Source organism: Solea solea, chromosome 3, assembly GCF_958295425.1.
Source record: "Solea solea chromosome 3, fSolSol10.1, whole genome shotgun sequence".
NCBI classification, from domain to species: domain Eukaryota; kingdom Metazoa; phylum Chordata; class Actinopteri; order Pleuronectiformes; family Soleidae; genus Solea; species Solea solea.
Genome location: NC_081136.1, coordinates 25,639,628 through 25,659,108, shown reverse-complemented (window position 1 = coordinate 25,659,108; position 19,481 = coordinate 25,639,628). Strand labels below are relative to the sequence as shown.

The 19,481-nt window shown below is 38.5% G+C and overlaps 1 protein-coding gene across 1 annotated transcript in view; it reads right to left on the bottom strand.

Annotated features, from left to right (window-relative positions):
* Nucleotides 1-17,609, bottom strand: part of zdhhc17 (zinc finger DHHC-type palmitoyltransferase 17) — a 28,404-nt gene extending 10,795 nt beyond the window's left edge. The window contains exons 1-10 of the mRNA XM_058624117.1: nucleotides 17,535-17,609; nucleotides 10,633-10,736; nucleotides 10,134-10,256; nucleotides 9,596-9,673; nucleotides 7,701-7,845; nucleotides 7,278-7,342; nucleotides 6,019-6,181; nucleotides 5,744-5,869; nucleotides 4,245-4,387; nucleotides 3,507-3,607 (exon numbers count right to left, since the gene is read on the bottom strand). Of these exons, the coding sequence (XP_058480100.1) occupies nucleotides 3,507-3,607; nucleotides 4,245-4,387; nucleotides 5,744-5,869; nucleotides 6,019-6,181; nucleotides 7,278-7,342; nucleotides 7,701-7,845; nucleotides 9,596-9,673; nucleotides 10,134-10,256; nucleotides 10,633-10,736; nucleotides 17,535-17,597 (1,111 nt within the window). The 5' untranslated portion in view covers nucleotides 17,598-17,609. The remainder of the gene's footprint in view (nucleotides 1-3,506; nucleotides 3,608-4,244; nucleotides 4,388-5,743; nucleotides 5,870-6,018; nucleotides 6,182-7,277; nucleotides 7,343-7,700; nucleotides 7,846-9,595; nucleotides 9,674-10,133; nucleotides 10,257-10,632; nucleotides 10,737-17,534) is intronic.
* Between the last annotated feature and the right edge of the window lie 1,872 nt (nucleotides 17,610-19,481).

Below are 19,481 nucleotides of genomic sequence, written 5' to 3'. Positions count from 1 at the left end.
TCAAATGGAGCCCAGCTGTAATAACCACATGCACGTGTTGAAAGATTTGCAAGTTCAGAAATTCAGTGGAGTGATTATTAATCTGCACTGAATTTCTGTATCCCATTGTTCACATGAAAACAATAATATATATGGGAATTATTGATCCTTGTCTTGTGTGTTGGATCAGTGGATCAGAGTCGTGATCCAACACTTTATTGGTTGGGCCTCAGAGCGTTTTCAGATTTCAAAGCGGGGCCCCGGCTCTCTTAAGTTTGGGAATGGCTGAACTAAAGCATCCCCTTGGGCAGATAATGACAACACCAAAACATCTGAAAAGTATTGAAAGTATTTTGGGTTTGTCACCGTAGATGAGAATTAAGGAACAAATTAGGTCCACTCAAGTGAAGCAGCAGAAGGGACATCACAGACGGATGACCAACTCCACATGATTAACAGTACGAGTAATAATGTAAACTGTCGATAGGTTTGTTTGTTTGGGAATATCTTTGAAGGAATAACATGTCATGTAATATTTGCTCAAAGTTGATTTTTAGAAAAAGTGACAGCCCTAATCTGGACCGTAAGTAAAAATGTGTTCATGTGGGGAAAAGCATGAAAATAATGCTTGTGTCAATTTTAAATGTACTATTAATTAATCTAATTAATGCAAACACATAATTATCAATTTCTACGGAGCTTTGGAGACCACTGGACAAGAAACAACTAACATACCCGAAAGAGTGGCTGAACAGAATTTAAAATAGCCAACAGCTGTCTCCACATCTAAAGTGTCTATGCAGTTAGGGACATGAAACAACACGTCACTGGACTGAAAAGTCAGGAGACAGAAACCATTACTCCAAAGCCATTCATGGCACAAACGCACACTTAATGACAGCCTTGACAGCTGGAGGGAAAAGGGTAAGGTTTGAAAGATGTCGTTTTTCTCAAGCAAACGTCCTCACACAAGAATGGACACGTCTGAAATCAAAGGCAGAACTTCCGACAGGGTAAATGACCCATGTTTGACCAGACATTTAACACTGCACAGGATGTTGACATCACCCAACCTGTGGTCTTTAAAGATGAAGAAACATGTAAAACTTTGTCTTTGGGAGCAGGTCAAGAGCATGTATTGTCAATATAGTAAATGTCAATCAATTAAATGCTTAAGACTGTCAAACATCTGCTCCTCCAAAATGGCAGCCTGATGTAGTAGCTCTTGCTGTCTTCTAGTATTTAAGACATCCTCAATGTCTAAAGGGATGGTATCACAGGTCATTCCTCCCTACTGCTGTTAGACTATAGAACAAGCACCACTTATGAAACATGTTACTCATCATGTTACTAAATATTAAGGTCATACTGTAAATATTCTGGATACTTAATGTATGTACTGTGTAGTCCAGGGATGCCCAACTTAAAAACAAAACTACTTACTTTAAAGGTTTCTAGTCTATTGAGATATACTGTTTCACATAGTCATCGCTTGTCACTTGCCGACAGCCTTTCAATGGCGTAATTACAATGTATACAAGAAACCCACACATCCAGATATAATAGAAAAGGTATTTTGTGAGTTGCTGAAACATGGCAATTTATGCATTTTACTAACATGGCGCTCTGGCACTGGGAAGAGGAAGTGAAGTAGTTTCTTGTGGTCAAAGCAGTAGGAGCTGGTTGCAAGTCTCAGGCCGGCCACAGGGTGGCCATCCGTTATTGTGGATCTGTCACAACGACTTGGCAGTATTTAGTTAGTGGGCTGTTATAACTAATAGCATAGGTTTGTGTATTGACGGTGTTTCCACCAATATTTGGAGCGAGCCAGAGATGAGAGCGAGCGCATCAGAGCTGAGCAGTAAAGTTTTAGGGCTGTCAGTCCAGACCTTAAGCACACAGACATGGTTCGGGCTACCGATACGGGGGGGGCGTAATATGACCAAAGATTTGATTAATTATTAAAGAGTTTAATTTACCACTGTCAAGGCTACATCTCATGATCGACTGAGAATTAGACCTTCATCAACTGGTAGATCGCAATGAACTGGTTGGGCACCCAGGGTGTATTCTATTTTTATAATCTAAATAGTCGATGTCTTTCTATATTCTACATTCACAAATGTGGAAATGCATGTTTAATATTTAATACCTATATTGCCTTTGCTGCTGTGACAGTAAATAACCCCACTGTGGGACTAATAAAGGATTATTTCATCCAAAAAAAGAATGCTTGAAACACGTCTACAGCAGTGTTTATAAAAAAAAAAAACCTCTCTCTTCCCATTAGTCAAGCAATGAGGCATTAAATTGAATGCCTTTCACAAAGAAAAGCTATCTGCTGCCCTCCTGCAATTAGTAAAATCCAGAGTGGCAATTCATGAACACAAAAACATGTGAAAGCAGTCGTGCTGTAGATCAACATAAACTCTCGCTCTGCTGCTACACATTAAACTCCCTGTTCACCACTGTAACAAGCGGCGGACAAGAAAAAAGTGGCATGTTTATTTAGACTCATGACTTATACTACATTTTTACTAACAAGACGACTCAACAGCTTGTGTCGCATTCTGCTTGCATTTGCTCATCAAATCCAGCTCTTCACATAAAGCTCTCTCTTCCCTTCATCCTTTAAACCACTGAAACTGGCATATAACTCTTTCTCAACACACACACACACCAAAAAAAACAATTCAGGGAGCAGAAGGGAGGAATAAATATTTTTTACAAGCCTATATTTCATGGTGATCCTCCCTGCTTGGAGATAACATTTGGCAAATACAAATACTTGCAGACATAACAGATATTTAAAAGCTCCTGGCTTGAATTACATGACTTAAGCAAGATCTAATAAATCAAACACTTTAAAGGATCATGGAACACAACTGCATAGTTTTGATTTGCTGTTTTTACTCAAGTGTGTGTGCAGAGTCTAACATCTTGAGACACAAGAGGATTGTGTTTGAGTAAAGAACATAAAGTGTCTTCAGGTGGACACAAAGGCACGTGTGTGTGTGTGCTTTGGAAGAGATAGAGAGGTTTGAGGTATTAATTGTTCAGCGAGATCCTCAGGATCATTCAGGATTTAAAGACTATTGTTTAACATCTGAGAGGTCAATCACAGAAACATCAGACGTGTTTTTTAGCCACTGAGCCAAACAATTACTGCCACACAACACACTCTTCAGGGTAAGACTCCCCAAGCATCAGCTGGTGTATAAGACAGCATGGGAATGAATCACACAATTACTTAATGTCTAACATAAGAAATTGATTTCGGTAAAGAAAAACCAACAGTGAGTGTCACCTGTAAATAGAGCCAGACAAGCCCTTCACCCAAAGTCTAGTCTATATTCTAACCTATGCTAAAGTGCTGCATATAGTATTTTGACATTATACAGAGTAGCAATCATCTCTTCCAACACTTGGCATGAAAGCAAATAATAATACTTCACCCCACATGCTGAGCTGCTCCTTTGTAAGAAAACAACGTCAGCACTGATGCAGGAGGAGACAGAAAAGGATATCATTCCAGAACCAGTAGAACCAGGTGATGTACATCCAGAACTTGGTGGCCAGGTAGATTCCCAGAGGGAGAGCACTGTGCATGGAATGGTCGAAGAAAGCCCTGCACACAGTGAGGAGAGGGGGATTGTGGGTGTTGGCAATGTATCTTCAATCAGCCTAATTTGTTCTGAGTGTGTTTTCTTTTTTTGTTCAGATTTGCCATCGTCGCATATCTGCACTGCACTTCCCATCAATTAATCAATATCAATCAATTTGATATGTAATAATAATAATGATTATACAGGACTATGCTAAATGGCAATTCATTTTCATTACAACTAAGTAGTTATTCTAACAAATTTAAGAACTTTGCGGTAATGGGTAACTAACACACAAACACACACTCTCAAAGGACACTCATTGATTTCCATTCACTTCAACAACAAAAAGCATGAACGGACACACAAACACATGCTCAACTGAGGCCTTTGTTCTGAACACTGAAGTCAAACAGCAGCTGAACTCTTCACCACTTATATACTCCAAGAATGTCAGGAAATATAAAGCTAACACACTGTTGTGAGATTGTGTGCAGGTTCAATTTAAGCATCAAATTACTTGTTTACACAAGTAATTTGATGCTTAAATTGAACCTGCACACAATCTCACACAGAGACAGCTATGTAGGACATTTATGGACATTTTTATTAATCAATTCATCATTTATAAATGAAGCACAAGCTTTCTGTGAGACATACTTGGAGAGGAACTGCACAGCGACCCAGACACCGGCGTACATGAGGCCCTTGATCAGCCACGAGTCGATATCCAGATCAGCAATGAAACCAACTAGCCAGATGACTACAAAGGGCGTCCCAAGCATCACCTTCTGCCTGAACTCCTGCAGACACAAAAGGAGGCAAGTTCAATTATGGAGAGGGAGAGGGAGAGGGAGAGAGAGAGAGAGAGAGAGAGTGAAAGTGATTGTAGATATAATATTGATGGAAGGAGATTGGTGGCAAAAAAGGTTGAAGAGGGAGAGAACAGAGGATAAAGACTGATAAGAGACAGGTGAAAGTTGGGCAAAGAAAGAAAGTTTTTTATTATGGTATTTTTAAAGATAATGTGCGATAAACAGCAGACACTGTTAAATTTTTTTTTCCACATTTTGACATTTGTTTTGTGTCAACAGTTATGACCCTGTGACATGAAGTGTAAGGTAAGAAGCAGCAATCCTAGAAGGTCAGGAGTATTTCACAATTCTACAAACTGCCTATGACAATCTGCACACTAAAAAACTGGACCTGACACAAGTGATCTGGACTAAACCTCAGATCTCAGTGTGATGCAGATAACTGTCTTCAATTTACAACAGCTAGTGACAGTGACAATGTTCATGCAGAATGGACTACAAACTTTTAAAATGTTTTAACTTGTACATTTTCGAACACTCGAAGAAGTTAAAACAAAACGTTAAGTTGCAGAAATAACAGGTTTATAAATGAAAGGTAAAAAAACAAATATTCCCCTGGGATGATTCCTGTCAGATGGTTATGTTTTTAAAAGCTCTGTCAGGAAACCACGTAAAAAAAACATCCTGTATTCCAGCATTCATGTTCATTGTATTCCAGTTTATTATCAGGATATATGTAGACGACCACCCATTGTAGTCAGACTAGACAGTGAAACGAGGTTGTTTCCTGCTTTGTTCCAGTATTTCCTGCACATCACATTGTTAAATATAACGGGTCGTTTAAGAATCCTCTGCTTCAGTCAGCGAGTCTGACTGGGACCCTGAAAAGACGGAAAAAGTGGACACCCAGACTAAAGGTAATCGCTAACCCCAGACTGCTGCTAGGGTTCACAGAAAAAGGGAGGTCACGTAATTAAGAACAAACCATGGGTGCTTACAGCATGATGAGACAATATTCCAGACAACAAGGAAGCTTGATATATCCTTCCGGACATGAACAATTTCTGCCCTCAGAGTGTTCCACCCATAATGATATACAAGTAAAGGCCTTGTTACACAATACTTCACATATGATTCACAGTGAAATTGCAGAAGATGGATTTGTCCCATATTTGCGAGTAGGAACGAATTCAGAGTTTTCTGTAATGTTGCATGAGACAGCTACACTTGATACCGTTGAGGATTCATAGTGTTTTCAAATGTAAGCAGTGACTTTGTAACTTCCTGCTCTTGATTGTTTATGTGTGTTTGCGCACATGTGAAGGTGTTAGAGTGTGTATAGACCTTGTCCATCTTCAGCCTCTTCAGATAGGATGGGCTGTCATAGCCTTTGGCCTGTCGTGCTTCTTGTAAGTGGTTGATCATCCAAACGTTCTTCCTTTGCTTGGCAAGATCGAGCGGCGTTTCCCCCTGAAAAACAACACGAGACCCGTCTGTTCATGTGTACCACCACAAAACTATTCTTAGTAACAGTCTCAACTGTTGACATATAAACTAATAAGGCTGGTTAACACTGGTAGGTCAGGACATGTAGACCAAGTCATCAGGAAGACATTCACCTTGATGTTCTGTGCATCGACGTTCGTGTTGGCGTCCAGCAGCAGGCTGATGACAGTTGTGTTGCCGGCAAGCACCGCCCAGTGCAGCGCGGTGTTCTTGTGATATTTGTCACCGAGGTTGACGGAGACGTTGAAGGTTAGTAGCAGCCGGGTTGGATCCACACTGTCATACAGAGGCGGAAATCAAGTCAAACTGAGGTACATATAGGACTAGGTGATACGGCCACAAATGGTCTTGATACGCATTATGTTGAATAAAATTATAATATATATATATATATAATTATATAAAATGATTATTTTTAACAATTGATCAGTGTGTCCCAAACCTTGAAAATAATTGAAATTATGTTCTCAAATGTCTTGTTTTAGCAACTAAAAAACTATTTACATTTAAGAAGCTGACAGTGATTAATCGATTATCAAAATAGTTGACAATTAAATTAATAATCTTTTAATGATCTAATAATCCTCACAGCCCTAGTTTTAATGACAAAGTACAGAAAAGGTGAAACCAACCAAAAAAAGGAAAATAGGACAGTTATAAAAGTAAAACAAACTATTTAATACTTTCTATATTTGGTTTAAATCAAGATTCCAATGATATAGAAATTGATGTTGATGCATTGTGTGTGCGCAACAATAATTTTGAAATGCAGGAACTAGTTATCAAAATATTAATTCACTGATAGACATTACTTCTGTTGTGAGATTTTTTTTTACTTTTTGGCCTAATTTACCTTTTTTACTATACATGTAATCTTGTGCATGTATATGCATATATATGTGTGTATATATATATATATATATATATATACACACATATATACATATACATATATTACTGCTAGTTAATGTTTTGTAATATTTTAATGGTGTTTTAGTTTGACTTTGAATGGCCCTTTGAAAATATTTGCTTGGACAGTGATCTACAATTACAGCTATTTTATTATAGATGATAACACATTATGACTTGATAATTTGTTTTCCTTTTTAAAAAAAAAACATAATGTGGCCATTTTACGCTCCTGGTGACATAATTGCCCTTCCTGGATGAATATGAAATTACTAATTGTTTAAATAATCCCAGAGAAAATTTGTTGACCACAAAACAGTCATAAAAAATTGGGAAGCAGGATTGGGCTCGTTTTCATGTGTTAACACTTTATTTAATGAATGGATTCACATTCAAACACGATAATGTGCTGCATTCAGCAGAAACATGCTTGTGCTTGTGCGTGGGTTCCACTAATTCTTACCTGTGTGTCCTGTACGCCGCCCACATCAGAGGTGTCATGCCGTTCTGATCCATCATATCCACGTCCTGTTATAAAGAAAAGATACATTATTAATAATATAAGACTGTGGAGAGAAGCTGAGGAATCAATGGGAGGTGCCAATGGGGAAAAAGAGGTGATAGAGCTCCCCCTAATGGAGAGTAATGGAAGGTAAAAATACAATACAATACAATACAATACAATATAATACAATATAATATAATATAATATAATATAATATAATATAATATAATATAATATAATATAATACAATACATGTTTTGTCATTGTACAAATAATGAAATTAGTACTGGTTCTTCTGAAAACAATAAAAACATACAGTAAAACTTTCATCATCTGATCATTAAGACTGAGCTTTATCCTGCCCTGCTGTGTGTCCCCTACCTGTCCTTTGGCAATAAGGTAGGCCACGATGGACGTGTGGCCGAACTGGGCGGCCAGGTGAATGCAGCTGCAGCCCTCGCCATCAATCAAAGATGGGTCTGCGCCGTATTTCATGAGCTGTACCACCATGGATAGGTGGCCTTGTCTGGGGAGGAGATGAACAACAACTTAGAGCAAATACAGACACCCCATTCTAACTATTCCATGAATATGATAAGTTGTGATTTAAAATTAGATATGCTGTGACGAGGGCTTTGAAGTTACATACTAAAAATGTATGAAGTGAGGTCAAAATGACCATGAACTAAAATAATATGTTGATTTGAGTCCAAGTGGGCATTTATGCCAGATGTATGGCATATGTCCATAAAAAATATGTATGTTTAGGCACAATCACTTGTTTATCCACTGAGATGCTGAGTGGGTGATCTGAAACTCTAGTAGACTAATTAATCAGGCAATTAAATCTACATCACATAGCTTAAGATTGGCATCAGTCATAGAAAAACACAAATTCAAGTCATTCAAAGACCCAAGTCTGATACACCCTGTGTTATTATTAAATGGTTTTATATTTGTACATTTATACACATGAAGTGGGTTACATCCCTCATATGTTGACGCAACATCGCTGCGTCTGACTGATTTCCTGAACAGGACAGTAAAGAAAAAAGACAGAAATAATGTAATAGTGGAATTTTCTGTGTGAAAATCCAAGCAGACAAAGTGTGCAACTCACGACACACCCAGCTGTAGAATGTGTGAATGAATGGCTGAGGTCATACAGACATGAGTCGACAGGGGGCTTCTAAAGGTCATTGGGAGGTGGGTGAGGTGGAGGGTGTCACAGGACTCCTGACTGTTTTCAACGTGATCAATAATTCAGGAGGAGAGAATGCAATGTCCCCTCATGACTGCCGAGTTGTGGGAAGGAGTTACAGATAATGAGCAACCTGCCTAATCACTTTATAACACAACTTGTAAAAATCATACCTGACGAGCAGGAGGACGGCCTGATGTCAGGCAATAGAGCTCCAGACGGCACATGACACCGTTTGCTTCCAGCGAAACAATGGCAGGCAAAGATGCAGTAAAAATGAAGGGGGCGGGTGCTGGATTCAACCCCCCAGAGTTCACTACACACTTAAAATCCCCCGAGATCGACAGATATATTGCAAAACTCGACAGAGTTAATATATCTGATCTTATAATGCCTTGGCGTGCTTGTTATGAGCTGGGGAAGACATTATTCCAGACCTGCAGCATCCTGACATCTTCAACTTGCTGATTAACTTCCCTTCATTTTACTCTGGATTGTCACTGCAAGCTGGCTTTGTGACAAACTTTCAACTCTGGAGTCGAGCAGCTAAAAATAGTGTTGTCACTGGAAGGGTAACTGTCGTATTAGCATTAGTAGCATAACGTTAGCATTCGTCACAAGCAATGTAATGTAAATAATCACTGTGTTCATGTTGCTGTGTAGACTTGTGCCAGCTAGACTGAGTCCATGATTAACCAAGAGTTAACCACAAAATCCATTGCTTTTATTGCACTCTGGTTTCTCTGGTTTCCTCCCACAGTCTACAAACATGCACATTTTTGGGGATAAGGCATATTGAACACTCTAAATTGATCGTAGGTGTGAGTGTGAGAGTGAATGGTTATCTCTATGTGGCCCTGCGATAGACTGACAACCTGTTCAGGGTGTACCCTGCCTTTCACCCTATGCCAGCTGGGATTGGCACCAGCGCCACTGCGGCACTCATGTGGAGGATAAAGCAGCAGAAGATGAGTGAGTAAGTAATCTTGCCCTGCTTGATAGTAGGGCAAGATAGTAGTAGTCTGAACAAAATGTATATGAAAACATGGCATCAGTGACAGGTGACATGTGTTACCTGGTGGCCCAGTGCAGAGGTGTGGAGTTAAGATCTCCTCCCAGCTGATCAACGATGGCTCCCTTTGATATGTAGTATCTGCAAATAGAAAAGACGTAAGAATATGACCACTTCTTATTGATCTCCGGGCTGTAAAAATAACATGGACTTAATAGACAGACTCTTAGCTGTTGGAAATGAGTGAAAACCCACCACAAAAACTTGGATGTAAAAAGATTTTGTCTTTTTGTGAGACATATGACTGAGAAATGCAATAGAACCTAATATACAATATAATTACATTTCTATAAATGCATAACACACTCACTTGTCTTTTTCAAATACTAACCACTGAGACCACAGTTTCAGTGTTTTACAATGTGACATTTACCTTTTTTTCTTATAATGCACACCTGAGAATTAACCAGTACAACCACATACATGTATTTCTGGATTCTCCTTGAATTCAGAATTGCAACCATCCAACTAAAAAACTTCGAATGTCTAATCACAAAACTAGTGCCACTGCTAACATCGTTCACAACTGAGGTAGACTCACTTGACCAAGTCTATCCTGTTGTTGATGGCGGCCCAGTGGAGGAGAGTTACATTTTCTTTGTCTGGCTGCCGAACGTCAAAGCCTGCCTCCACCAGCTCCCTGCAGCGCTCGAAGATGCCATACCTGAGAAAGAAAGATGAGGGATTCATAAACACAAGGCTAAATAAGTAAAACAGACACAGTGACAAAATTCACATATGTGTATATATAGAAAACGTAATGTGACAATTTTAACCAAAAAATACAGACAAACAAACCCTAACAGGGCACCAACACTGTATCATTGGCACTGGCTTTAAATGGCTTATTCCTAAACTCAAACCAAAATAACATAAATATGTTATTTTCAAATAAGTCAAAGAAAGCTGTTTAGGAGAGAATTAGTTTTCTTCCCACTCAGAAAACCACAGCCATAAACACAATGTTGCAAGTCATGGTGTAAAGTCAATGAAGAACAGTGAATTATGACAACACGGGCAGGTTTCCATTATCCACTCACTGTGTGGCTTTGACAATGTCCCAGGTGCTGTAGTCATCCGCATGGCTCTTACGGCTGACGTTCTCAGTGTAGCCATGATTGAAATGGCTCTGGGGTTTGATTTCCTGAGAAGAAAGACAGAGGACAAGAGAAAGAGAGAATAAAGATTAATGTAAAATGGCTCACTCATTTACTTTAACAACAGTTGGGATTATAATTTCTCATTTTTGAAAGCGTGTTTGCCAAAAAATTCTCAAGCTTCTCAAATTTGAGAAACTTACAGTGTTTTCTTGTAGTTGTAGCCTCCACTTTCTCCACATATAGCTGCTAAATTCACTCACTAAATTTGCCGCTTTACCCTCCACACTGGTGCCAATCCCAGCTGACATAGGGCGAAATGCGTGGTACACCCTGGACAGGTCCCCAGTCCAGAAAAAATGAGAAGCATAACTGGACATCAGGCTTTGAGAGGAGAAGCAGAATCAGGTTTGGAGCCACTACCGCTGACCTACAGGACAGAGCCTGGTGATGTAGGCATTTACTTCAGAACAGATAAAGCAGCAGGAGGTACACAAAGTGAAATTCTGCTGCTGAACATCTAATCTATCAAACAAACGTGGTGACAGTGCAACTCTAACTCAATTAGCTGCCATAGTAACACCACAGAAATCACAATTGGCCTCCATCACCATGAAATAAGGGCTGCGTCTAGTAAACACGGAGCCTTTTATTTTAACCTGAATTAGTCAGTTGGAAAAATTCAATTTGTATACACACATTTTCAGCAAAAGTGGTCCTTAAATGAGCAATTATAGCCATAACCTCTCACAGTGTGTGGTAGGTGTGCCACCAGCACCAGACAAAGGCAGCCCGTAGCAACCATCGGCCATTACTGGAGCCAGGGTCCGCTGTTGTGGATAGGTTGTAAAATATCCTATTGGAGCTGATCAGCTAAATCAGTTCACCTCATCTGTAGAGCAAATTAGGATTGCCATAGGATTCACGATATGAGAGGGAGTGGTAATTTTTACATAATTATTTGCATTTTCATTTTAATAACATATTTAAAATGATTACTGTGTGATATTTGTGCAGATCTGTGAGAAACAAAGATATTCTTCAGTCTAGGACATTGCAGTAGGCCGTATTGCGATTTTAAATAAATTTCGTTGAATTGTTCAGCCCTTCTCTACTGCAAAGAAACATGAAGAGGTAAAACATTTCTATATACAATTGATTTGGCACTAAAGAAACAACCCATACATCAACCTTGATTCAAGCTCAATGCTTTGGTTGACTATCAGGCAGGCTTTTAAGGCTTTTTTGGCTGTGCTGCTGCTAGTAAAATCCATGTGGCAATGAGGAAGAGGGGGGACCTCTGGGGAGGGGGATGAGGACATGGTTGGCTTGTGTGGAGCTGCTGGATAGCTTGAGGTAAGAGCTCAGGGCCACAGAGACTAGCTGTACCATCTTGCCATTGGGTTTCTCTTGGGCCTCCCTATAGCACCCATGTGGGATATGCTTAGCCAGCATCTCTCTGCTATCATGGGGAAAAGTGAGTAGGAAACAAGATGGAGAGGGTGATGGGGAAAACTAAAACACGTTGAGTTGCAATATCACACTTGGGGTTAACAATATGAGGATGTTCCTTTAATACTCCAATTAAAATGTGATTGTTTTCTATAATAAGAGTGTTCATAGATTACCAAGTGTCCATAGAATTAAACAATAAATGATCAGCAGGATTTTTCTTTTTAATTCACACTGAGACATTTGAGATGTTCAGGGTGGAGAGTCAAATTTGGAAAGAAAATTAAATGGATGGCTGAATTCCATTTCCTTGCCTGGTGCTGTTCCTGTTGGCATTACTAATTAATGTGGTTTTTTTTGTTTTTTTTAATGTAGACTGAAGAACCTGTGAAAAACAACCCTAATAATTACAACTTGCAATTTAAAAAATTAGACATACATGGGCAAGTAGACAAATTAAATCCAAAATAAATCTGCTCTGGTCTACTTTAAATTTGGACACTTGCCATCTTAGTCGCAACATCCCTTATACTATAAAAACAATTAATAAAAAACAGTATCTTCTTCATGAGAGATATGAACGTGACCAGTACTTTTATTCCAGTACTTTAAAAAGAAAAAAAACATGGTAAAAGCTGCTAAATGCCAAGTTTTGGTCATTTCACTAATACGATTTCTTTCAACAACCCCATGTGAGCTATTCATACTAGTTTATCCGCCAGAAAAAAATGTAGACCTGAGTCCCTCGGTTACGATTCGTGTCTGGGCTGAGTCTTTTTCTTCCAACAGGCTGACAAACCCAATCCCCAGGAAAAAGTGAACTTTGGATAATCTAAAGGAAAGTAAGGAAAAGTGCTCCCATTGCTCAGCAGGCTAACTGATCTGTTCCCTCCCTCTTTCCCTCCTACCAACTGAAAAAGCTTCTGATGGCATTTGTAACATAGCGGTAATTGCACTCCGGGTATTTCCTCACCTCTTAATTATATACTTGCTTACTAGACATGCATACAACAACTGAGGGGATCGTGGTGATGATAATGGGGGTGTAAGAAAATGCAGATAGAGTAAAATATTGCAATATGTCATGGCATGATATGGTTCTCTGGAGTGCTGTATGCTTCATTCATTGTCTACTGCTTTATCCTTCACATGAGCGTCACAGGGCTGTTGGAGCCTATCCCAACTGACACAGGGCAAAAGGTGGGGTACACCCTGGACAGTCCATTGCAGAGCCAACATACAGAGATAAACAACCATTCACTCTCACATTCACACCTGTGGGCAATTTAGAGTGTCCTATTGACCTCTGCATGTCTTTGGATTGTGGGAGGAATAGAAATGCCTTCATACAATCATTTTGCGGCAAGGCAACAGTGCTAGCCACTACTTCGCAGTGTAGCCCAGTGCTGTAGCAAAATATATGAAATAATTTTGACAGAAGTTTTCTGACATTGTGTTGAATTTAAGCCTATGGCCATTAAATGGCAGAAGGCTTTTGTCCTTTTGACCCACTACCCCTCCTCTCACTACATTGTAAAATATCACCATGCCATCCCTGAACACATGTTGCATCTTGCCAATACACAGCCCCAGATGATAATGTCAAATAAAAAATATGTGATTTTGGATTTGGATTGGAGTCTCCCGTGTTAAGACAAGCAGTAGGCCTGGCTTTTTGACGATAGAGGTGGTCAGTGGGGCATATGGCAATTACTCTATAGGGAGTGGGAGGTTGTGTGCATTGAGCTGAAAATGTTAAGCTACAGTAGATTCAGCAGATGAAGCAGAAATGTTCACATAAAGAATAAAATAATCACCAATTTTCAAAATGTATAAAGAATTAAAGCAGGAAGGGTGAACACAAAAAACCACAGTCACTTCAGACTTTGCTGAGACTAAACTGCATTGCTATTGTGTTGCTCCTCTTAAAGGCAGTGTCCACAGCTCACAATCAGATTCAGGCTGAAATTACTTAATTAAATATCCAAGGCACAATTTACATCCACAGATGAGGAGGAAGCAGAGGGAAAATTGGGGAATGCTTCAAGCAAACTGAGTGCATGCTTTCCGTGTTACACCTCAACCAAAATAAAATAAAGTAATGGACCATGGCCTTTACCTTTCTGTAATATTTATGTGACTTATTTGCATTTTCAAATGAGATTAGAAAAAAAAAGAAAAGTTCTATTGCCCTGCAATTAAAGTTGTGATGTTCAAATACTGCTTTTAAATATATATGCAGATTTTTAAACTCACTAAAAAGGCAAGTGACTCCATTATCATTGCCAGTAGAGGATTATATCTCTATTTCCCTCCAGTGAGTTGTGTTCCACATCACACACACGCGGTTACCAAACAACGTGTAACACTCAACAGACAAAACAAAGCACAGAAACACATGCCACACTTGTAACTTCAATCTCTCCCTCAAACTCAGCAGCAACTTTTACTTTTATACACACATTCACTGCTAAAGTAATTACTATGGGTGGGGCTGAACAGCTTATTGTTTTCATCTGAATGAAATCACAAGAGCTTCAATTCAGGGTATATTTATCTATCTGACGAAAGTTTAATCTTTACGGTCAATGATTTATGAGTTTATTGCATCATAATGTATCCAAAAGAAAATGACCTACCTGCTTATGTTAATGTTCTGCTAATGAGACCATTTACAGAATTATTTTTTTCCTTCTTGGAATAATTGCTTTAAAATTTTACACAGTTATTATAAGTAATTTATATCAGTTTTCATCAATAAAGTTATATTGGTAGGTAAACAACAACAATAATAATAATATCTATAAGAAAAAAAGTTCTGGGGAGGAACAATTCATTGTTTATTCAAAGTCGCAATTTACAACAACAACTACTACAACTGCTACAATTTAAATGATTGCTTTATTTTCTATAAAGTGTAATTGTAACTCATACATATTGTAGATTGAAAGGAAACTTAAAGCCAAGTCTGTGTAGACACACATAGTCAGAAGGTACGGTAAACTAAATTTATGACAAAGCCAGCCTGCTACTATCTGACAATATGATTCCTATTCCTTCAATATGACAGTTATACGAGCATCAAAGAGGTCATACAATGAATGTGCAATGATTTAAAGAAGATGAAAGCTACAACAACCAGTAAATTCATAGCAGACTGTTTACCTTCAGGCAACTTTGAAGAAAAAATGAAAAAAGTGCAAGTGTGGTCTCTTGTGTTTTGTGTGTCAAGTGTCAAAAATGTCACATACAGTTGCTCTGATGTAATTGTGATGATCATTTTGATAGCATATTTAATGTCACAACACAAGTCCAATGCACTACTTTCACATGTCCACCACATGTACCATATGATGCATCTGTACACTTTACCAATCACTTCTGTTGCTGATGCTCGTGTGAGTGTATTAATGAACTTCAGTTGACAGGTCAAACAGTGACATCCATTCATCCAACAAAACTAACAAAGATATCATCTTATTAAAGGAGGTCAAAAGGATGCAACTTCAACAGTCAGCAAAGAACAACAGCCGATCATCTTAGTTTAGACACGAGTGTTGCTGAGAGGAAGCATGTTCTATCATACAAGGGGATAAAATAGAAAAAAGAATATGTGTATAAAACAGAAGTCTACACAGTCTCATGAGAACGCTGTTGTAGTCATCAGACCAAATTAGCAAACTGTTAAATTAGAAAAATGTGTTTCTGAATCTGAAATAATAAATACAGGCACGTTTTTGCTTCAGATCTCTCAAAAGCACCACACTCACTGCTCTCTATCTCTCTCTATTTTCAGATAAATCTTGTTGCAGGTTAAATGACATTTGTGTGTCAATACCAAAAATAATAATTCCTTAAAGAAACACTGAACAATACCTGCATTAAACCGTGCCTGGGAGACGAGTATGTTACCTGTCCAGCTCTAGACATTAATTTCCAATGCAACTTCAGGAAAAATTTGTTTCATAATCTGCAGATAAAATTAGTCTTAATTTTAATGATTTCTTTGTTATATGGAGAAAATTAAACCAGAAAATATTCACACCAAGAAGCTGAAAAATCAGAAAGCTTGTTTTAATTTTGCATAAAGTGAGATGATGGTCATCAATGCTCAATGAAAGTATGAAGGATACTCAGCTGTATGGGGTGCAATGATTATTCAATTAATCGGTAACTAAATTAATCGTCAAACATTTTGATAATCGATTAATGAGTATGACTGTTTTTTCAATTATTAAAACATTTATCACCACAATTATTATATGCTCCATATAACAAATCATTACAACTGAATAGGTTTGGACAAACCGAATGTTGTGGACAAAACACAACATTCTTATTTCCAGGTTTGGTAAACACTGATCAACATTTTCAGACAAGTACTCGATTAATCAAGAAAATAATCAACAGATTAATCAATTATGAAAATAATCATTAGTTGCAGCCCTATTCGGGTGCAAAATGCAACTTCATCACTAAATGTTGTAACATTTTACACACTGTACCTATAAGTTAATGCTTATTAATTGTTATGTGGGAGTAGTAACATTAGTGTAAAAGACTAAATAAAAAAAAGGACATCAAACTACGGAGGTTTTTATATTAATATCAGCTGCAATTATTCTAATTCTTAATTCTTATTTAAGTAACTATTATTGTGTAAATAGGGCCGGCAGTTTTTGTTTGGGGTTATTCAATGTCTCTATTTTTTATGTTTTGCAGCATTTTAAGTGCAAACATCATGAAACGTTTAAAGTGATGCAGACGACAGAGACAACAAATGTTTTGACAGACTAAAAGATAACGTTAATAACAAAACCAAACGCGAGGACCTGCAGAAAACACACGAAAGACGTGGGGATATTGTAGGGGTTTGTTTATATTCGTGGTTGTTAACATGATAACATGAAATGAATGCAAAGGACTGAAATGTCTAACCGTACGCGTTTACATTTGACACCAATTTGCATCACCGCAGCTAGGCAAGCCAACACTGCCAGTTTAGCTAAACAGCTAACATCAGAAGGCAGTAGGGATTAACCACTGATGGCACATTTGCCCCAATAATGACTTAACCACACCGTCTACAACCTTGTGCATTCGTTTCACAGTGTCACTGCTGCGGAGACATCCAAGCTTAATGTTAACATCAACACAGACATCTGCCGAACGTACGCCTGCTATGCAGCAGGAGGCGGGGGGCTAGCGTTAGCCCCCTTAGCTTCGTTAGCTGCCTGCCACCCCCCACTGGTGGTTTTTGCAGGGGGCAACGGAGTTTTTCTTCTTACCCAGCACAGCAAAAACACGGAGACACCGCCACACACAGACTGACTGTTTTGTGTTTTGTGTATATTCATGTCTAAGTGCGACGGCGTGAAGTGCATAAATCATACCTCGGGATGGAGAATAGGGACGCAGCCAGCTTCTTTCTCATATTCCTCCATAGCGTCAGCCATCTTGGTGGTGATGTTCGCAGAGCATTGTGGGAAGCCAGAGGCTGCGTAGTGGAAACAAACAAGAGGGGGAGAGCTGTCAAAAATCACAAAATTGAAAATGTCCATTAAATAACTTTGTATAATTTATTACAATTATCAGAGCTGTAAAAATCCCCTCGTATAATATTTTTGTATGCGACTTACTTTATATATTATGTTTTTTTCTTTTATATTCTTTTGTTTTTGTCTTTTTTATATTTATTTATTTATTTATTTTCCATTGTTTTTCAATTTATGTTGTGAGAAAGTGTTTGGAGGTGTGCTTGGGTTCATAATCTTTGTATAATGATATAGGCCTACTGGTGAGGAAGATGTATGTAAGCTTGTTTGTCAATAAATAAAAAAAAAAGCTGTCAAATGTGGCACGTCACGTGACGTCATCACGTCAAATATATGAAAGGTTCTCAACTTTGGAGAGAGCTTTCAGAGAGGACAAATATAAAGGCTTAATGGGCGGGGATGAGGATTAAACAGTGAAGGAGAACTTCGAACTGTGATTAAGAACTTCACCCACTGCATGTGACCACTGCAGTATGATTGTACGTGTGTATATACACACCACAAACACACCTTTTCCTGCGAAATATTCTGTCCATACAAAGAACAATATCTGATATTCTTTTCAGCGTGTAAATTCAATCACATATTATATGAACAGTGGATTCCAAAGTATCTGACACTGTTATATGGCTATATGAACAGAGAATGGGACAGCGATGTATACAGTCTTTTGGCCTTATTATTGTTTTTGTCCATTATCTTTAATGACATGAAATAATTAGTAAAGTTATGCATACAGGCTGTGAATGATGGCGGATTTCCTTTCCACTTACATGAGTGAATATGAATATGAATATTTACCTAATAAAAAAATTGCTCCGTTTTTGTTTAATTTAATTTTGTTTCATGCACTATTATGACCTAACTCCATCCCCACTGCAGTTGTTTTACATTTACCTAATAATTAATTTGCCTGTCTTGCCTGTCTTTTGTTTTGGGAAAAAATAAATTCTGTCCACACTCCAGTCCTGCAGGTGGCGCTATGAGCTGGTTTCCAACCATCCAGCCTGCCGGATATTGTTATTATATTATTATTGTTGTTGTACATACTGTGTTATGTAAGATAGTTCTATAGCCTCATGTGTCAAGACCTTTAAATGTGCATGACTATAAAATGGCAGAGGCCTCAGGCCTGTGATGTGCAGGAGTAATGTTAACAGCCACATTCCAGTAGCTATAGCCTGTGCAAGTTTCAAACATTATCACCCACAAGCATCATCAAACACTTATTCTGCACACTATACCAAACGGAACTCAGGTTTATCTCTGGGTTAGGAGGATATGCAGGATGACAGGATGATGATGCCAGGACGTGGCAGGTGGTAGGGTTAAGTAAAATCTGGCACTGATGGGGTCTTTCTCACCACAGTCACCATAAGTCAGAGAAAACAATTAAAGAAATAATAGAGCAGAGTAACAATTTTTTTTAATTTATATTTTTAATGAACATAAGAGTGGAACACCATCATGACTTTCACACACACACACATACACACACACACACACACACACTGCTTTTACTCCACCCATGCACAATTTCTTCAGCACAGTCTGTGATCAGCAGGCTTGTTTCGGGGCATCAGCATTCACAGGCTGAAATGTGGCCGTGCTGATCCACCTGTGCAAGTTTGCACCTGTGCAAGTTTGCAGGTGGACTGTCGTCAGAAAAAAACAGTGCCTGACCTCATGCACACGACATTTTGGAATATGTTGCTCCTACATTATTCACAGTGTAATAAGGTCAGTTTACAGATTTTTTCGAAATAGTCTTGTGACGTGATCCAT